This window comes from Helianthus annuus, chromosome 8, assembly GCF_002127325.2.
Source record: "Helianthus annuus cultivar XRQ/B chromosome 8, HanXRQr2.0-SUNRISE, whole genome shotgun sequence".
Classification (NCBI taxonomy): Eukaryota; Viridiplantae; Streptophyta; class Magnoliopsida; order Asterales; family Asteraceae; genus Helianthus; species Helianthus annuus.
In genome coordinates this window covers 23,268,916-23,288,893 of record NC_035440.2, presented here as the reverse complement: position 1 = coordinate 23,288,893, position 19,978 = coordinate 23,268,916, and the positions used below count along the sequence as shown (strand labels likewise).

The following is a 19,978-nucleotide window of genomic DNA, read 5'->3' as shown; positions in this document are numbered from 1 at the left end:
AAATTGTTTTGGTTGAAATTGGCAAACATGCCCAAACCTTAGGGACAATTTTGACAATTTACTCTTTTACGAGCTTTTCTGATGTTGGTGGTTGCTGACAATGATATATTATTACTACTACTTAACACAATTTTATGACAACCGCTACAACGCAGGGACATAATACTTGTAAAGTAATAAAACAATTCTCAAGCTAAATAAACAAAGATAAAAAATCCTTAATTACTTAATTACATTTACAATATTCAATAGTTATAATCAACATATTAATTATCATTTTCATTCCTTTTGACTTGCAAAGATAAAATTTAGGTAAAAAAAACATAAATCTACTTATTAACATTTCAATTTTCCCCAATATGAAATGGAATCAACATCAAAACAAAAACAAAATTCGTGTAGCTCTGCAACTCCAGACTCCACTATATCATTCCAGTTTCATCTGCATCGTCGTCATCATCATCAACATCCATCACATATCAATTCATGCTTTCAAATCCAGAATCATCCTCTATTCTATTGAACATCCTCATCGATTCAACGTTCACACCTATTCGGATAAGCTTTTCGCCTCATCAGTTCACAATTACGAGATTTCTATCCGTCATCTTCGAACGAACGGTAACTATCTGTTGACCTAGTTTGTTTTTGCAGAATTATGATGATATTCGTTTGTTTCGATTCGTTTGTTAGTTTGATAGTACCTGTTTGATTCGTTTAATTGTGGAAAGAGGTGTAATTCGATGTCAGATGTGTGACCTAGGGTTTTATTTGATTGAGTATTGATGTTGATTTGTAGTTGATGGTGAATTTAGTGTATATATGGACTGTTTGGTGTTGTTTAGGCTGTTGTTAGTTTAATGTTGCCTAATTAGGTATGATAGTGCATTGAAGGAATTGAACTTATGTAAATAATTGATTAGCTATTTCAGTTTGCAGTTAGATTTGAGTTTACGAGAGTATTTTATTGCATAGCTTATGTTGAATTTATGTAAATAAAGTAACAAATAAATGATACTATGCTTACGGTAGAAGTAAACGTCATATATCTTCCAGAATCCAGATCTTAACCACTTCAGTTTGTGCTTTGCGTTTCTTTCATTTCATGCATGATTTTTAGGCAATGTTTGTGTAAAATGGTATTCAGAAGCCATTGACCTTATTATCTATACCGAGTTATCTTAAAATGTCTTGTATGTTTCTCTTGGTTCAGTTTGTTAGTTTTATAAACGTATCATATTATCATGATAAGAAAAATGGTATCCATTTTAATTTTTAATATCCGATGTGGTGTATAAGAGATAAAACTAACGGCCATCACATATGAGTTACATCTTGTAATTAAGTTATGTCCTTACCGGATAGCTGCAAATTTAAATCCAAGTTTGCAGTTATGTCCTTTTACTTTTGCTCGAAACAAATGTAACACAGTAGGATTCAGGGACATGCAACATAAAGCGGTGGTCCAGGGATCAAATTATGGCCCCGTGTTCTTTGTTTTCACTTTACATAATTTACCTCTTTCATGTTGGCTGTGGGACCAGTCAGTAACGTACTCCCTGGGGTACCAAAAAAACACAGTAGGATCCAACCCAAGGCCTTCAGTTTGAATGTTTGATCACTAATGCCTTATTGTTTCGTCAGTGGATCAATAATCTTCAGCTCCTCTTAGGTTGAAAGTCTGATGCTACAGTCGTTAAGCCTTAACATAATTATGTTGGGTGTCAGCTGTATGCAGTTTGACTATCTCATGCTGTCTCAATTCTTTCAGTTTTAATCAACTTTCTAATGTTTGAAAAAAAAAGGCCAAAAAGTTAAGCCTCAACCATTCATTCCATCTGAAGGTATTAGCACCCATAAACGGTTCTAAAGGATAGATATGCTGTACTTGAACATCTGAAAATTAAATTCTTCAAATTTAAACGGTTTTGCTAAATTTCACATAGAAGAAGCTTGGTATATTTTGCCGAGGTCACCTTTACCGTAAAGTTACGACTTTCGACTGTTTATTTGTTGTTGAACATTCGGAGGCATAACCGCATAAGAAATACCATAACTTGGTCGGCTGGTCTACATCCCCTTCTTTTTTTTTTAATTTGTTTATCTCTTTTGCTTCTCTAGTAGACGCGACATGACTTCTAGCTTTGGTGAAGAGGGCCCCGCTATTGTGCAATTGCACAAATGGGAACCTTCTTGTTTGCAATTGAACTTGACACAGTTCCGTGAAGCTTTCCTTTCCCCAACCAGAGAACTTATATTGTTACTTTCATATCACCATGAAGCTCTACTTCTTCCTCTAGTCAAAGGTCAACATCCTATCTTAATTGTTTAATGCTTATGATACGATCAAATCAGGTTTTTGTAAATTTGAAAATGTGAGTTAATCTTTTCTTAGCAGGTGTAAGGGTGGATGATCATCACATCAATTTCGATCCTGTAGATACAAATTCACTTGTAGGATCTAATAGCTATCCTATGCTTTCTGATATAAATTCACTTGCTTGGGGTATATGTGAGGATTCAAATAATGATCACGAGGGGGCTTCATTTAGAGAACTTTTATTTGTGGTTGGAGACCATGGGTTGACCGTCCATGCATTTTGTCAACCGAGTCAATGCTATGAGTCTGTTGAACCTACGCCAGATCGTCAGGATGACGAAGGGATATGGGTCGAGTGGGGTCCATCTACCTCAAGAGATGCAATGCATCTAGATAAGGATGATGATAATGTTGAAAATGGTGAACCAAGAAAGTGGTTGAAAACGTTCCTTACAAAGGTCAAAACAGTCAAAACTGAAGGTAAACTTTATAGCAGATTTCCCGACAAGTCACAGTTCCCATCCTCAACTAAAGTTGTTTCCTTTAACATTTTTGAAAATGATTCTACACTTCTGAGGTTCATATTAAACAAGAATACTGAATTAGATCCTGAGGGGGATGAAAATGAAATAAACATTTCATACAAATGTTGTAGAGTGTTTGTTAACAATTCACATGACCTAATTGGGTTTGTTTTAACATGTGCTGATGAATCCGATAGAAAGCAGAGAAAAAACGTACTTGTTGGTAAGATAGTCAGCTGGGGCATACAGTGGATCACCTCAGTGAAGCTTGATGAGGATGTATATACGGTTCCCGTTGATCAATGGACAGACTTCAAATTTTTAGATAAATATCTTATATGCCTTAATTCTACCGGCCAAATACATTTTTTCGGTGATATAACTGGTGAATACATGGGATGTGTTAATCTTTTAGAAAAGTTGTCTTATCAAAACAATGATATTGTTGGTAAAAGTGTGTTTAGGACACTTCTTGTTGCTTCGCGTACCTCATTGTTGGCTGCAGTTGATGATTACGGTATAGTTTACGTAACGCGTGCGAGTGATCTTCTTTCAGAAATAAATAACACAGTTGAAAAACCACTGCCACAATTTCAACAACTGAAGTACAGGACATTGGTTGGCTGGGAGGTTGGTGGTGCTGACATCAGCCACCAAAGGCTATACGATAATCTTTCTCCGAATATAAAATTTGTAACGGAAAGAAGTCTTTCTAAGGATGAAATTGAAGATAATGAGTCGGTTATTACCGGTTTCTCTGCTGCTTCACAGATAGTGGGACATAGGACCACCGACAGTACCTTACGAAGTATATTTCTTCCTCCAGATAAATATAGCAAAGATGATGCTATATGTCTTTCTCCATTTGGAATCACCCGTCTTCGTAGAAATAGAATTATTCATTTCAACTTGCATTTAAACTCAGCTGTGAATGATGATACGGGATCAAATATAGGTCGGGAAGTAACTATCGCTGATGCGGTTGGTTGCGTGTTTCATGGATGTTTTTATTTGGTGACAGCAGATTCTCTTTCAGTAGTTCTCCCTTCAATCGCTGTAGCTTCTGGTTGTATTCCTGTTGAAGCCATTGGATTCCGCCAGAATAATTGCCGCTTAACGGATCAAAGTGTAAATCTTATTGAAATAAAAGGATTGAAGCAGCCCTGGCCAACTTGGAAATTGGAGGTTTTAGATAGAGTCCTTTTATATGAAGGTCATGAAGAGGCAGATCATTTATGCTCGGAAAATGGTAATTTTTATTTATTTATTATAATATTCTCTGTTAATGGAAATATCATGTATTTATAGCCTATATATCTTTGGATGCTTCTTTGTAGCTAAATTATTGATATGATTCATGACTGCTTACCAAATAGTTATATTGTTATATGCTCTAGTTTAAAATTATTTAGCCATATTGTTTATGTTCTCGATGTGACACATAGTTACACTTTCTAAAACATCCAAATAGAACTTATCATCTTAACTTAAGATTTTTGTTGATATCTGTCAGGATGGGACCTGAAGGTTTCTCGGATTCGTCGCTTGCAACTTGCATTAGATTACTTGAACTTTCAGGAAATCGAGATGTAAGATTTATAACTTTCTATTTACTCACTTGCATATGTTATTGCTTTATCTTTGGTTTCTTTGATTGACTCAAGCATTTTACAAAATGTAAATACATTTTAATACTAATGAGGAACTGATCATTTCTAATTCTATTTCTTTTATTATTGGCAGTACCTAATAGAATGTAATACATAGTAGGTGTCTTTTATTTCATCAGCATCACATTTTCTCAAAGTCTATAACTAATTTAGTATAATAGAAAATACTTGATTGCTGATTTACAAGATGCATGTTTGTATAGAAATATAATTATGTTCTTTTTCATTGATAATCAGATCATTAGAGCTGCTCGCTGGTGTGAGCTTAGCAGAAGAAGGCATTCTGAGATTGGTCTTTGCTGCCGTTTATTTAATGTTGAACAAAGGTGGAAATGATAATGATGTATCTTCTGCATCAAGGTATGATTCATTTTACTCTGGTTGATACACTTTTTTATGTTGACGTGAAGTGCTATCTAGTTTTCTTTCTTATCTTATTGTCTTACGCTATTTAAGTTTATGATTCAGGCTTTTGTCTTTGGGCACCCGTTTTTCTACCAAAATGATACGTAGCTATGGATCATTGCAGCATATGCAAAATGAGGTTATGTCAACAAGTATTTCAGGAATGAAAGATTCTTCTCATCCGTTGCTTTTAGCAGATAAAGAACACAATGAAACTGAAAATTTGAGAAGGCTTCAGGAAATGGCTCACTTGTTGGAGATTATAAGAAACATGCAATGTCGTCTTGCTACCAAATTTAAAAAATCTGTTACACGATTGGTATGTTGTATTATTATTATTATCGTTGTTGTTGTTGTTATCAGAGTAAAATGCCATTTTTGTCCCTGAGGTTTGGCCAGTTTTGCGACTTTTGTCCAAAGGTTTGTTTTTCCGCATCTGGATCCAAAAGGTTTAATATCTTGCCATCTTTATCCGGCTCGTTAACTCCATCCATCTTTCTCCGTTTGGATCCAGATGCGAAAAAACAAACGTTTGAACGAAAATCGCAAAACTGGCCAAACCCCAAGGATGAAAATGGCATTTTACTCTTATTACTATTACTGTTATTATTTCTTTAATTTACTCGAGTTATGAAATCATATGGATGGTGTCACAGGGGGATGGTTTAAAGCCACTGGAATTTGTGGATTCAGAACTATCACAAGACGATCCAAATGTCTCATCAATTGAAACAAACGAGCAGGAAAGGCATGCTTTGAAATCGATGGAATCACTTGACTCTAGATCATATTCAGATCTGGAGAGCTTAGGGGGGGCATCTATTTCTCAAATAGAAACAAGTCTTCTTGGAAGGAGAGGCATTTCATTTGAAAATCCTAAGGATATGATTAGACGTTGGGATGTAGATAATTTGGATCAAAAAGAAGTCGTGAAAGACGCGTTACTTTCTGGTCGTCTTCCATTAGCGGTCCTTAAATTGCATCTTCATAATCAAAAAGGAAGGGATGACAACCAAGAGCTTCATGATACCTTTGAGAAAGTTCGTGATATTGGAAGGGCTATTGCTTATGATCTGTTTCTTAAGGTGCTTCTTATACCAGTTACCACATTCTAAATGTAAATAGTTTTTGTAATGGCTTTTATTTTTTTGTTAACTCTAATGCTCATTACCTGTTATGCTCAAAAGGGTGAAATCGAACTTGGTGTGACGACACTTCAAAAGCTTGGAGAGGACCTGGAAAGTTGTCTGAGGCAATTGGTTTTTGGCACTGTAAGGAGATCTCTCAGAAAGCAAATAACCGAAGTGATGAAAATTCATGGGTATCTTGGACCATACGAGTCAAAGATATTGGAAGGGATATCATTTATTGAGGTATCTGTCATCTTTAATTATATTTTCCTTTATCCAGTTATGTAATATTGTAATTGCCTCATTCTAATCGTAATACTTGATTGTTTTGTGAAAGAGGGTGTACCCTTGCAGTAGCTTTTCCGGAACATTCCGTGCCAGACAGAAGGAGTTGATGGCAGTTTGTGATGTTAATTCACCAGAAGAAATCAAGCTTTCTTTGTTGCATTCACTATCCGATAAACTTACGATTGAGTGTGGTGAACTTGATGGGGTTGTGCTAGGTTTATGGAGACATGTCAGCAAATATCCAGATGTTTCCGTTATTGATGATGATGATGACACCCATGATTCTTACTGGGCTGCAGCTGCCGTATGGTCTGATGCTTGGGATCAGAGAATTATTGATCGTGTAAGTTTGTATCTTATTCTTTAAACATGCTACACCAGGAATTGAGTTTTACAGATTCTCTTAGATTTAGTGGTTAGTTTTGGTTGAGAAAGTAATTTGGTAGGAAAAGTAAAAACACAGTGGCCTTCACTAAGGATCAGGCTAAGACCAAATGCCGTGTAATCATTAGGGGTGAGCAGAAAACCGAAAAAACCTGGACCTAAACAAAAAAAATAAATAAAATAAAAACGATTTAACCGAACCGAAAAAACCGAACCGCTCAAACAACCGAAAAAAAAACCGAACCGAAATTTACGGTTTTGCATTTTATGAAAACCGAAAAAACCGGACCGAACCTCAATTTTTAACGTTTGTTATATAACTAGTGGATGCCCCGCCCGCGTTGCGGGGCGATGACCGAATAATTCTCAATCAATTAAAAAAAGACTACTATAATTTTGCTAGAAAAAAAAACGATGATAAGACCGTAATTTTGGGCTCAGGGCAAAACTGTAATTTTTCAGGACTAATGAGCCAGTGTTAGGCAGCTCCTTGACACGAAAAAAAAATTAAATTGAGTAAACCAATTAAAACAAAAAACCTTTATAGTTTTGCTAAAAAAACTAAAACGATGGGAAAAAACGTAACTTTTAAGTGAGGGCGAAATCATAATTTTAATTCAGGGATAAATCGTAAATTAAATAGACCAATGGGGGTGTGCCAGGAAGCTGCCGGCATGACTGTAATTTTACACTGGGGGCAAAATTGTAATTTCACCAGGAAAACAAACAAAAACGATGGGCAAAATGTAAATTTAAGTTGAGAGCAAAATCGTAATTTGGCCGTGAGAAAAAAAAAACTAATGGCAAAATTATAAATTTATACGGGGCAAAATCGTAATTTTCAACTGAGGGCAAAATTAGAATTTTTAGCTGGGAGCAAAAGCGTGAATTTATTTTTAAGTGGGGATAAAAACATAATTTTGAACTGATGGCAAAATCATAATTTTAAGGGAAAAAAACTAATGGCAAAATTGTAAATTGAAACGGGGCAAAATCGTATTTTTTAACCGGGGGCAAAATAGAAATATTTAGCTGGGAGCAAAAGCGTAAATTTATTTTTAAGTGGGGGCAAAACCATAATTTTAAAACAGGATAAATTCGTAAATTTGTTGGGTCAATAGAGTAGTGTCAGGCAGCTAGTAGTGCCAGGCAGCTGCCTGGCACTATTAACTCGGCCGCCCATTTAGGCCAATAGAACGCAAGGACTATTGCCCCATATTGAATTTGTAGATATTGAATGATTTAGGCATTTTTAATTTAATCTTGAATGTTAAGTATTCATATGAAAAACAATAGCATGTTTATTTATCTTTGAAACGATTTATTCATTGCCTACAAGAAATAACAAAATTACTAATACTCTTAAAAGACAAAGTCGGTGGAAACCCCACCGGCTTTGCCTCCCCCTTCCCCATACCTTTCACGATGTTGCAATTTTAGCTCCTTGACTTTGGTACCTTCAAAGTTTCATAAAATGACAAATTTAGTCTCTAAACTACTACTCCATTTTACAAATAGTTCGCTTTTGACGCCCCAACTTGGTGGTAGTTTTCTTTTCAGCCCCAACTTTGTTATAGTTTCCTTTTTACCCCAAAACTTTATCAAATTTTATCTTTACCCTTTCTTAGCCCTTAAGTTTAGGAAATGCAATTTTTAACCACTTAACTTTTTATGAACTTTGTAAATGCCACTTTGACCCCCTCGAGAGTTTTTGGCTTGACGGTATAAATTCGAGTTAGTCGGGTCGCGTATAATACGTTATGATTGTACGATACAAATTCGATTTACGTTACGTTTTTATCCAATCACAATGCAACTATAGGATACATTGAGTTCAATCGGATACGTCAAAACGTGCATTTTCATATAGTTAACACATCACATGACGCTTGGACTAATCCGTTTGATATTTGCGAAGTATCCGCGCCGCAACGCGTGCGGGTCTTATTACTAGTTTAACACTAAAATTAAATGATTTTTAAAGTATTATAAAAGAAAATGTCTTAATAAAAACTTTGGAGAATAATAAAAATAGATTAGAAGGTTGGGTTTATGTGAACAATATTAATTAATCAGGTTAAAATGTTAAATATAATAACTTAAATGTAAACATCTAGAAAGATTTTTAAACCTTGGATTATACTTTTTATTTCTGAATCTTATGTAAATTTGTTCAAAAAACCGAAAAAAACTGATAAACCGAACCGACCCGTTGCCAAAACAGAAAAAAAAAACCGAAACCGAACGACTTTTAAAAATCGAAAACCAAACTTTTCGGTTATGGTTTCGGTTTTACCATAAAACCGAACCGTGCACACCCCTAATAATCATTGTTTGCGTATAATCCTTTTTTGATGTAATGAATTGGTTCGTTAATCCAAGTAAATTAGTTTATATGTTTATCATTTACAGATAGTGCTAGACCGACTTTCGGTTATGGATCTCAATGTATCATGGGAGTCACAATTTGAGTACCACATATCCCACAGTAAATGGGAGGAAGCTTCCAGACTCATAGATATCATTCCGTCATATTCATCATCACACGGAAATCTTCGAATCAGTTTGGATGGTATACCAAGCACTTCCGCTGGAATCAAAAGTGAGTTTGGTGATTACGGAAACTACATATATTCTATACAAGATTTGGATGCTGTGTACACGGATGTCCCAGATATTAAGATACTAAGATTCCCATCCATTAATACATCCTCCATATGGTTGAAATCACTTGTGGAATCTCAACTCGCAAAGAAATTCATATTTCTCAAAGAATTCTGGGAGGGTACTGAGGAATTAGTATGTCTTCTAGCGCGGTCAGGCTTTGTCACGAACTCCAGTGATATATCTCTTCCTACTGAGAAGTCAACAAACGAGTCAACCGAGCTGTATTTAATAAACGTTGATGATGTCATCAGTGATGCTTCTTTTCAGGGTCTGCATAAGCTTTTTCTGCACCATTGTATTCAACTTAACTTGCCATACCTACTCGATCTTTACCTTGATCACCATAAGTTGGCTATAGGTCTTGATCTTGTTTCTACCCTTCTTGAAGCTGCTGTAAGTTCACATTATATTTTCTTTCATTTTCGTTTTTGTTATACTGTCTCACTATTATATATGCCTGTAATGAACCGGGCGTTCATAAAGCGTTCGTGAACTTGTTGGCGGGAAGTTCGTTTATTTAATAAACGAACGAACACATGTTTTGCTCGTAACGTTCGTTTGTGTCCGTCCATTTATGTTTGTTTATTTACATCTATTTATGGTCATTCGTTTATGTTCGTTTCAATTTAAATACATAAGTAGTTATATTATATAATATTAAACATTAAAGGAACTTTCTAACTACTTTTATAAACATAAGTAACTGGTAATTGGGCTTTCTAGTAATAAAAATGGGTTTTGCAATGGAATATATCGTAATCAATCACTAATTCATATAAAAAATTATTTAATGTTCGTTTATGTTTAGTCAATTATGTTCATTTATGTTTGTTTAGTTATGTTCATTTGTGTTGTTTATCGTTTGTTAAATAATGTTCGTGTAAATCTATCTGTTTATGTTCGTTTACGTTCGTGAACTGTTTATGTTTTAAACGAACGAACATAAACGAACATGAACATGCCCCATTTTCTTAATAAACGAACATGAACAAAAAATGTGCTCGATTATATGTTCGTATTCGTGTTCGGTTAAAGTTAAATGAACGGACGCGAATATGCTTCTGTTCGTGTTCGTTCGGTTCATTTACAGGCTTACACTACCATGTTTATGTATTGTGTATCATGTCTACGCAGGGAGATTGTCAATGGGCAAAATGGTTACTTTTATCAAGGGTCAAAGGGAGCGAATACGAGGCATCATTCTCAAACGCTCGTGCCGTTGCATCACACAATTTCGCTTCTGGAAATACCCTTGGTGCAGTTGAAATCGATGACATAATTCATACAGTTGACGACATTGCTGAAGGAGCAGGTGAAATGGCAGCTATAGCCACATTAATGTACGCACCTGTTCCTATTCAAGATTGCTTGAGTACTGGTAGTGTGGATAGGAACCGAAGCTCTTCAGCTCAGTGTACGTTAGAAAATCTTAGGCCAGCTATACAACGGTATCCTACACTATGGCGCACGTTAGTAGCAGCATGTTTTGGACAAGATCCAACTTGCAATTATTTAAGTTCCAGATCAAAAGGCAAGTGTTTTTGACTTTTTGTATTTATTTCATTTTGTTTGCTTCTTCTCTATATATCATTTTTGAAATATTACTTGACTCCAATTATTTGTAATTACAGTCTTTGGAAATTCTTATTTATCCGACTATCTGAACTGGCGTGACAATATCTTTTACTCTGCTGGACTTGATACTTCACTTGAACAAATGCTCCCGGGATGGTTCTCTAAGGCTGTTCGGAGACTTGTTCAACTTTATGTGCAGGTTTTGCCACTTGTTATTACTCCTTTCATCTCGAATTAAACGCAACACTGCGTTTTTCTAACAAAGTTATCAGAGAAAGTTACACGTTTGCTCATAATTCACATACTGCAGGGTCCTCTTGGTTGGCAATCTGTACCGGGGATGCCAATGGAAGAATCTTTTCTCCTTCGAGACGTTGATTATGTAGATAATGGTAATGAGCAAATTAAGATTACCACATTATCTTGGGAAGCTGCTATTCAAAGGCATGTTGAGGAATTATACGGTCCTTCATTAGAGGTCAGTCATACTTGTTATGTGAATCTCAATTATGATTCACCATGTCACTTGACACTTGAGAATCAGTTTCTTATGTTCACCCTTCACACATTTTTACCGCTTTCAGGGATCTAGACTTGGGCTTGAGCATCACCTGCATCGTGGACGTGCCTTGGCAGCTTTTATGCATCTTCTATCTTTAAGAGTTAAAAAGCTAAAATTGGAATATGAAACACGCAGAGTGCCTTCAGATACATCAGTAAACGGTCAATCAAATATTCAATCCGATGTTCATACTCTACTTTCTCCAATAACACCAGAGGAAGAATCTCTTCTTTCATCTGTGAGATTCACTACTCAATACTCATATCATCTGTATAACAAGTCTACTATTCTCACTTACTTAAATTACATAATCTTCCGGTGGCAATTTGTGTGCAGGTCATGCCACTTGCAGTCATGCATTTTGAAGATTCAGTGTTAGTGGCATCCTGTGCTTTTCTTCTAGAGCTATGTGGATTGTCTCCTAGTATGCTTCAAGTGGATGTTGCTGCCCTGAGGCGAATATCTTCTTTCTTTAAATCTATCGATCACACCGATAATTCTGTGCAACCTTCATTTAAGGGCTCTGCGTTTCTCGAAGGTGATATCACCGGTTCAATGGCTCGAGCGTTGGCCGAATACTATTTAAAACACTACAACACCGGTGTAATGAGGGAAAAGGATAAAGATAAAGATAGTAGCACTAACGGTAAACAAGCAAATCGTGCACTTGTGCTTGTTCTTCAGAATTTGGAGAAGGCAAGTCTCCCGTCATTGGTTAGTGGAGAAACATGTGGATCTTGGCTAATGAGCGGAAATGGTGATGGAGCGGATTTGAGGGCACAGCAGAAAGCTGCGAGTCAGCATTGGAGTTTGGTAACAGAATTTTGTAAAATGCATCAGATACCCATGAGTACGAAATATTTGGCGGTTTTAGCTAAAGACAACGACTGGGTACGTTATTATCTATGTTAACGTGTTTTTGAATTGTTATCTAACTATGTCTCCGAAAATATAAACTGACATTTTTGTTTTTAGGTTGGATTTCTCTCGGAGGCTCAGGTTGAAGGACATCCTTTTGACACGGTGATCCAAGTGGTAGGCTTCTCGTTGTTATTGTAATTGTATGCTACGATAATGAATTATGTTACATTGTTACCGTTCCTTTAACCATATACGTTGTATTACAGGCTTCAAAGGAGTTCAGTGATCCTTGTCTAAAGGTTCATATTACAACAGTTCTCAAAGGCATGCAATCAAGGAAAAACTCCCCTTCGTCCTCAAACTTCAATACCACAAATAAAAAGAACGAATCTTCTTTTTTGGAGGATAACAATTATATTCCAGTTGAACTCTTTGGTATCATAGCTGATTGTGAAAAGCAGAAAAATCCCGGAGAGACCCTCTTGTTAAAAGCAAAGGATTTATGCTGGTCAGTTTTAGCAATGGTTGCCGCATGCTTTCCAGATGTGTCTGCATTATGCTGCCTAACAGTTTGGCTTGAGATAACAGCAGCAAGGTTAGCCCAAAAAGTATTTCTAAAATTTGAGTAAAATGCCATTTTCATCCCTGAAGTTTGGAAGTCTTGCAACTTTCGTCCAAAGGTTTGTTTTTCCGCATCTGTATCCAAAAGGTTTGAAATCTTGTCATTTTCATCCGGCTTGTTAACTCCATCCATTTTTCTTCGTTAAGTCAGGGGTATTTCCATCTTATTTAACTTAAAGGGCAATTCGGCCTTTTTCGGGGGTATTCGGTCTTTTTACATAAAGTGAAAAAGACCGAATTGCCCTTTAAGTTAGCAAAAAAGACGGAAAAACCTCTGACTTAATGTTGAAAAATGGATGGAGTTAACGAGCCGGATGAAAATGGCAAGATTTCAAACCTTTTGGATCCAGATGCGAAAAAACAAACCTTTGGACGAAAGTCGCAAAACTGGTCAAACCTCTGAGGGACGAAAATGGCGTTTTACTCAAAATTTTCATCATACTAAAATGTATTCTTATCTCTGTTGCTTTATTCTCTGCATTGACCTAGATTAAAGCTTTATATAGAATTCATATAAAAATAAATGTGTATTGTTGGTTTTCTTCACAGGGAGATAACATCCATCAAAGTGAATGATATTGCTTCTCAAATATCTAGCAACGTTGCAGCAGCTGTGGATGCTAACAATTTATTGCCAGTGACTGCTAGAGCCCAAACACTTCATTACAACCGCAGGAACCCCAAACGAAGGCGGCTTATGGAGTCTTGGCCCAATGATACATTAACTTCAAAGGGGTCTGATGCATCTACTGCTTCCAGTAACACTAGCATATTCATTGATCAAGGAATCATTTTTGGGGGAGAAAGCAAAGAAACCACTGATGAGAATAAGGTTTCAACAGAATCTGATAAAGTGTTTAATTCTTTATCTAAAATGGTTGCTGTACTCTGTGAGCAACGTCTGTTTCTTCCTTTGCTGAGAGCGTTTGAAATGTTCCTTCCATCTTGTTCACTATTGCCCTTCATCCGTGCTCTTCAGGTTAGTTCTGAAACTCGAACTTTAATTTTAGAGGTGGAAAAATGGGCAGGCCATCTGCCTTGAACCAATACACTTTTTGTCCAAAATTGTTGATTTTATTTAGAGTAAAAAATGTCATTTTCGTCCCTGAGGTTTGGCCAGTTTTGCAACTTTTGTCCAAAGGATTGTTTTTTCGCATCTGGATCCAAAAGGTTTGAAATCTTGCCATTTTCATCCGGCTCGTTAACTCCATCCATTTTTCTCTGTTGAGTCAGGGGTATTTTCGTCTTTTTACATATATTATTTTGTTTTTTTATTTAGTAAGGGTATTTTGAATACTTGTACATAATGCTAAATGCTTGTACATAAAGTGAAAAAGACCTGATTGCCCTTTAAGTTAACAAAAAAGACGGAAATAACCCTGACTTAACGAAGAAAAATAGATGGAGTTAACGAGCTGGATGAAAAATGGCAAGATTTCAAACCTTTTAGATGCAGAAAAACAAACCTTTGGACGAAAGTCACAAAAGTGGTCAAACCTCAGGGACAAAAATGACATTTTACTCTTTTTTTTCAACGGTTAGTGTGGCAAAGATGACTACAAGCGTTATTGTTCTATTAAATATCATATTTTTTACTAACATGGTTTAGAAGGCTCTATGTGTACTTTAAGATAGAGGTAAGGTTTGCCACTTTGCCTACATCTCACCCTCCCCTGACCCCTACTTATAGCCTCGCTGTGTGTGGGATATACAGGGTATGGTGGTTGTTGTTTGTGTACTTTAACATACACGTTAAACGACTTTTAAGCCGATTAGTCTGTTTTATAAGCTATTTTTTTAGTTTACCTGTTTGACACATTAGAAATAAAAACATATCCCAAACCCATTATAAGCGATAGGGTCAAAGTTTAACAATCTGTGGTATACAGGCCTTCTCTCAGATGCGTCTAACAGAAGCGTCTGCTCATCTAGGATCGTTTTCTGCTAGAATCAAGGAAGAACATAACAGCATACAAACTTCAACGAAAGATGGGCCAATTGGTGGTTCATTGGTTTCGGTTGCTGAAAAAGCTTCTGATGCAATGCTGATGACATGTCCATCACCTTACGAAAAAAGATGCTTATTGCAACTATTATCCGCCACCGATTTTGGTGACGGTGGATCTTTAATGTCGCACTACCGGAGGCTGTATTGGAAAATCAGTTTAGCAGAGCCTTTGTTACGCAAAGATGATGTTTTACTTCTTGGGAATGAATCTTTGGATGATGCTTCACTTTTAACCGCTCTAGAAACAAATGGGTACTGGGAACAGGCACGCAATTGGGCCAAACAGTTGGAGGCTAGTGGTGGACCATGGAAGTCAGCTACACATCATGTGACTGAGACACAGGTTTACTGTTAAATTTTTTTTTCCAATATTGCATGGTTTTATATGTACAGATTAATCTTATATACTGTATATAATGCATAACACAATGGCTTTTTAAGATACCCAAAAGTTAAAGAACCTCTTTTTGCTTTAATGCATAAGGTACAACCTAAAATGAGTGTAAAATGGTCTTTTAAACACTAATTACATTTTAAGCCCCTCATCTTAATTACACTTTAATCCCTCATCTTTAACAAATTTTAGAAAATTAGTTAGTAGTTACACTTTATCCCCTTATAAAAAACTAACTACCCCCACGATTTTTAGACGGTCATAACTTTTTTGTACGAAGCTAATATTTTTTTTTAAATTTCACTATAAAAACTAGTATTTTATTCTCTTTAGTTTGAGTGTAGTATTGCTATAGTTTTTTTTAATTAAAATATTGATATGTTACGTGATTAATAGTGTCTAAGGGTGAGCAATAACTGAAGCGTTAACCAAAACTGAACTGAAAACAGACAAAACCGAACCGAAATCAACCAAAAACTGAATTAATTGAAAACCGATCAACCGAAACCCAAATTAACCAGAACCGGTAATTGCCATTTTTTTTACCATCATTTAACCAAAGTTAACCGAACCGAACCATTCATATTTTCATATATTTCTAGCTTTTATACCTTCAGTTCATGTATTTTTTATACCTCCATTTTATGTATTTATACTTCCTTTTCGCATATTTATGCGTATATACACATCCATTTCATGTATTTCTAAGCAAAAGTTTTAGCCCAAGTTTGGTTTTGTATATTAAACGAATCAAACAAAAAACCGTCAATCTAACCGGCTAAACCAAACCGATTAACTGAAAACCGATTGGTTAATAAAATAGACTAATCGATGACTTCTGTTTCGGTTGAGGATAATAACCGAACCAAATGAACAATGCACACCCTGGCAATGTCTGTTTCCCGCCGCATCGTGCGGGCACCATTTTAGTGTTATCTAAAAGCAAATCTCCATTTATAGGCTGAATCAATGGTGGCTGAGTGGAAAGAGTTTCTTTGGGATGTACCTGAAGAGAGAGTTGCTTTGTGGGGCCACTGCCAGATGCTTTTTGTCAGATATGCTTTTCCTCCATTACAGGTTCTGTTCAGAGCTTGATGTGTGTAAATAGTTATTTAATTTTTATTTTTTGTAGTTTATAAAAAGGTTACGTCTTTTCGGTTGTAGGCTGGATTATTTTTCTTGAAACATGCAGAAGCGGTAGACAAAGATCTTCCACCAAAAGAACTCCATGAGTTGTTGCTTCTTTCTCTCCAGTGGCTAAGTGGGATGATAACTCAATCTGCTCCGTACGTATTTTTTCAAGTTTTTTAATATTTTTCAAGTTGACATCTTACTAATTTTTCAAGTTTTTTAATATTTTTGTAATGACTTCTAGAGTTTATCCGTCGCATCTGTTGAGGGAGCTTGAAACTAGAGTATGGCTCCTGGCGGTAGAATCAGAAGCTCAGGTTAAGAGTGAAGGGGAGTTAACGTTAAACACTACCAGTAGAGATGCTGGATATGGAAAGGGGTCAAGTATTGTTGACCATACTGCAAGTGTCGTATCAAAAATGGACACTCATATTAACACAATGAAGACAAAGAACGATCATCACAGAAGCCCACATGTTATAGAATCAACAACTTCCACTAGCACAAAGTCAAAACGTAGAGCTAAAGCCGTAGTGTCATCAAGAAAGCCTTTTGTTGATGCTGAAAAAGTTTCTGAATCTGAAGATATTTCTGTTCCTAATAATCTGGAAGTTGACTCAAAGTCAACAGAAGTATCTTTTTCGAGGTGGGAAGAAAGCATTGGGCCTGCTGAGCTGGAGAGGGCTGTTCTTTCTCTGTTGGAGTTTGGACAAATATCAGCTGCTAGACAGCTCCAGCATAAGCTATCTCCTTCACGTTTTCCGTCTGAATTCACTCTTGTAGATGCAGCTTTGAAGCTTGCTGCCATCTCAACTCCTAGCAATAAAGTAGCAATTTCCATGTTAGATGATGAAGTGCGTTCTGTGATTCAGTCATACAACCTGCCAACGGACCATCAATTTGTTGATCCCATGCAGGTACAGTTTTTTTTTATTCGTACTTCATAACCACTGAGATAATGTTTTACACTTAAATTAATGATGGTACACACAGATATATGTTTCACTTTGGCACTGATATTTACAAATAATTTTGTGAAATTATAGGTATTGGAGAGTTTAACGACCTTTTTCGTCGATGGTAGAGGGCGTGGATTGTGTAAGAGATTGATATCTGTTGTAAAGGCTGCAAACGTATTGGGTCTCACATTTTCAGAGGCATTTGATAAACAGCCAATCGAACTGCTACAATTGCTATCTCTCAAAGCTCAAGATTCATTTGAGGAAGCACATCTTTTAATTCAAACTCATTCCATGCCAGCTGCTAGTATTGCTCAGATTCTCGCAGAATCTTTTTTAAAGGTGCAATTTGCTTGCTAATTTCATACATTCGTCTTATATCTTCAGTCTTATATTAGTATACTAGGTTGTAACTTGATGCAGAGGTGGCAAAATGGCATTTGCTCTTAAAAATAAAATGGTTTAGGGGGTTTCAATAGGTGAGATTGGCCCGTGATGTTTTGTTATTAATTTCAGGGCTTATTAGCAGCACACCGTGGTGGATATATTGATTCTCAGAAGGAAGAAGGCCCTGCTCCTTTATTGTGGAGATTTTCAGATTTCCTGAAGTGGGCTGAGCTGTGTCCATCAGAATCAGAAATTGGTCACGCATTGATGCGTTTAGTGATTACCGGACAGGAAATTCCACATGCCTGTGAGGTAACATTATCATCTTATTATTATTAATTAATCTATTTAAATATTAATACATTCCTTTTCAGGTTGAGCTTCTTATTCTCTCACACCACTTCTACAAATCATCTGCTTGCCTTGACGGTGTTGATGTTCTTGTGGCCTTAGCAGCGACCAGAGTAGACGCGTATGTTTCCGAAGGTGATTTCCCATGTTTAGCTCGTTTAATAACTGGTGTCGGCAATTTCCATGCCCTTAATTTCATACTCGGGATCCTTATCGAAAACGGGCAGCTGGAACTGCTTCTTCAGAAGTACTCAGCCGTCACCGACACCCACACTGGCACCGCTCAGGCTGTCAGAGGATTCCGTATGGCTGTTCTTACATCACTGAAGCAATTCAACCCAAATGATCTTGATGCATTTGCCATGGTGTATAACCACTTTGATATGAAGCACGAAACCGCTTCCCTTCTGGAGTCACGTGCTGAGCAATCGTATCACATGTGGTTCTCTCGTAACAACAAGGATCATACCGAAGACCTCCTAGAATCTATGAGATACTTCATTGAAGCTGCTGAAGTTCATTCTTCCATTGATGCTGGCAACAAAACCCGAGCGGCTTGCGCAAGCGCGTCTCTCGTTTCACTTCAGATCCGTATGCCTGACTTCCAGTGGCTCAGTTTATCCGCCACTAATGCCCGACGGGCTCTCGTCGAACAATCCCGTTTTCAAGAAGCTCTAATTGTTGCTGAAGCGTACGGGCTTAACCAGCCCGGTGAATGGGCCCTGGTGCTTTGGAATCAAATGTTGAAACCCGAGCTTACGGAGCAGTTTGTAGCGGAGTTTGTGGCAGTCCTCCCTCTCCACCCCACCATGCTTGCGGAAATCGCGCGGTTTTACAGAGCTGAGGTGGCAGCACGTGGGGACCAGTCGCAGTTCTCTGTTTGGTTGACAGGTGGAGGATTACCTGCAGAATGGGCCAAGTATTTAGAGAGATCATTTAGATGTTTGTTAAAGAGGACAAGGGATTTACGGCTGAGGTTGCAGTTGGCGACAGTTGCCACAGGCTTTGCTGACGTCATTGCGGGCTGCTTGAAAGCATTGGATCGAGTCCCGGACAATGGGGGGCCACTTGTGTTGAGGAAAGGGCATGGCGGGGCCTACCTTCCTCTTATGTAAAGATGTTGTAAACCGGGACGGGAAAAGACAAACACAGATATAGGAGATAGATCAAAATCTTTGTGATGATTGGTTTTCGTGTGTTTTTTTGATTGAGGGGTTGTGTTTGGTTGGTGTAATTCTTTTTGTACATCAGTTTGAGGAAGTTTAAGAAACATCGTGTACATCAGTAGTGATGTTGAATATACCATTTTTCAATGCACTATAAATACCCTTGCAATAAAAGCTGAGTTACTTTGGGTCTCTAGCTTGATGCAAACTTCAGTTTACTGTAATTTCCTAGCAATTATGCTCATTTCTAATACACAGAAAAATGTCAAAACTCTTCAAAACATACTTCACAATATACGCATCCATTGCACTTACCAAATTGAGGCAATAGTAGAGACGACTTATATGTTGCACTACAGAAACAAAGAAGAAAAATAAGTAAACATAGTTGAGCAAAAGAAAGAAACAAGGAAGCCCATCCCGTTTAAAAAGAAATGAAAATTGATGATTTTATCTTCTGTAAAAAAATCATATGAGATGATTTAACGTTAAAAACAAACATGCATCCACAATTAAGACCAATCGTGTTACAATCTTGCTAAATATAAGAATCGAATCTGTAACTATCAAAAGTA

General features: G+C 36.8%; 1 protein-coding gene across 3 annotated transcripts; it reads left to right on the top strand.

Moving 5' to 3' along the window:
- The first annotated feature begins 374 nt into the window (after positions 1-374).
- Positions 375-19,595, top strand: LOC110872401. Of its 3 annotated transcripts, none has more exons than XM_022121189.2 (25): positions 375-621; positions 2,122-2,306; positions 2,396-4,093; positions 4,358-4,433; positions 4,752-4,874; positions 4,983-5,238; positions 5,576-6,004; positions 6,107-6,292; positions 6,387-6,680; positions 9,134-9,781; positions 10,523-10,919; positions 11,020-11,162; positions 11,274-11,441; positions 11,548-11,763; positions 11,862-12,416; positions 12,501-12,560; positions 12,653-12,981; positions 13,557-13,986; positions 14,897-15,358; positions 16,370-16,486; positions 16,574-16,695; positions 16,785-17,457; positions 17,587-17,841; positions 18,016-18,198; positions 18,261-19,595. In XM_022121189.2, exons 2-25 carry the CDS (start codon positions 2,132-2,134, stop codon positions 19,350-19,352), a joined length of 9,087 nt encoding a protein of 3,028 aa, XP_021976881.1. In that variant the 5' UTR covers positions 375-621; positions 2,122-2,131; the 3' UTR covers positions 19,353-19,595. The 3 variants fall into 3 exon arrangements, with proteins under 3 accessions (XP_021976881.1, XP_021976882.1, XP_021976883.1); XM_022121190.2 differs by having other exon boundaries at positions 2,125-2,306; positions 18,261-19,561; XM_022121191.2 differs by having other exon boundaries at positions 2,399-4,093; positions 18,261-19,561.
- Positions 19,596-19,978: the final 383 nt, after the last annotated feature.

What these genes read in the sequence shown, in the direction of transcription:
- LOC110872401 (XM_022121189.2), top strand. Translation starts at nt 2,132, where the DNA reads ATGACTTCTAGCTTTGGTGAAGAGGGCCCCGCTATTGTGCAATTGCAC. An exon ending in AAGGGATATCATTTATTGAG is followed by an intron (nt 6,293 to 6,386) that starts GTATCTGTCATC and finishes GTTTTGTGAAAG; the next exon opens with AGGGTGTACCCTTGCAGTAG. An exon ending in TCGCAGAATCTTTTTTAAAG is followed by an intron (nt 17,842 to 18,015) that starts GTGCAATTTGCT and finishes TATTAATTTCAG; the next exon opens with GGCTTATTAGCAGCACACCG.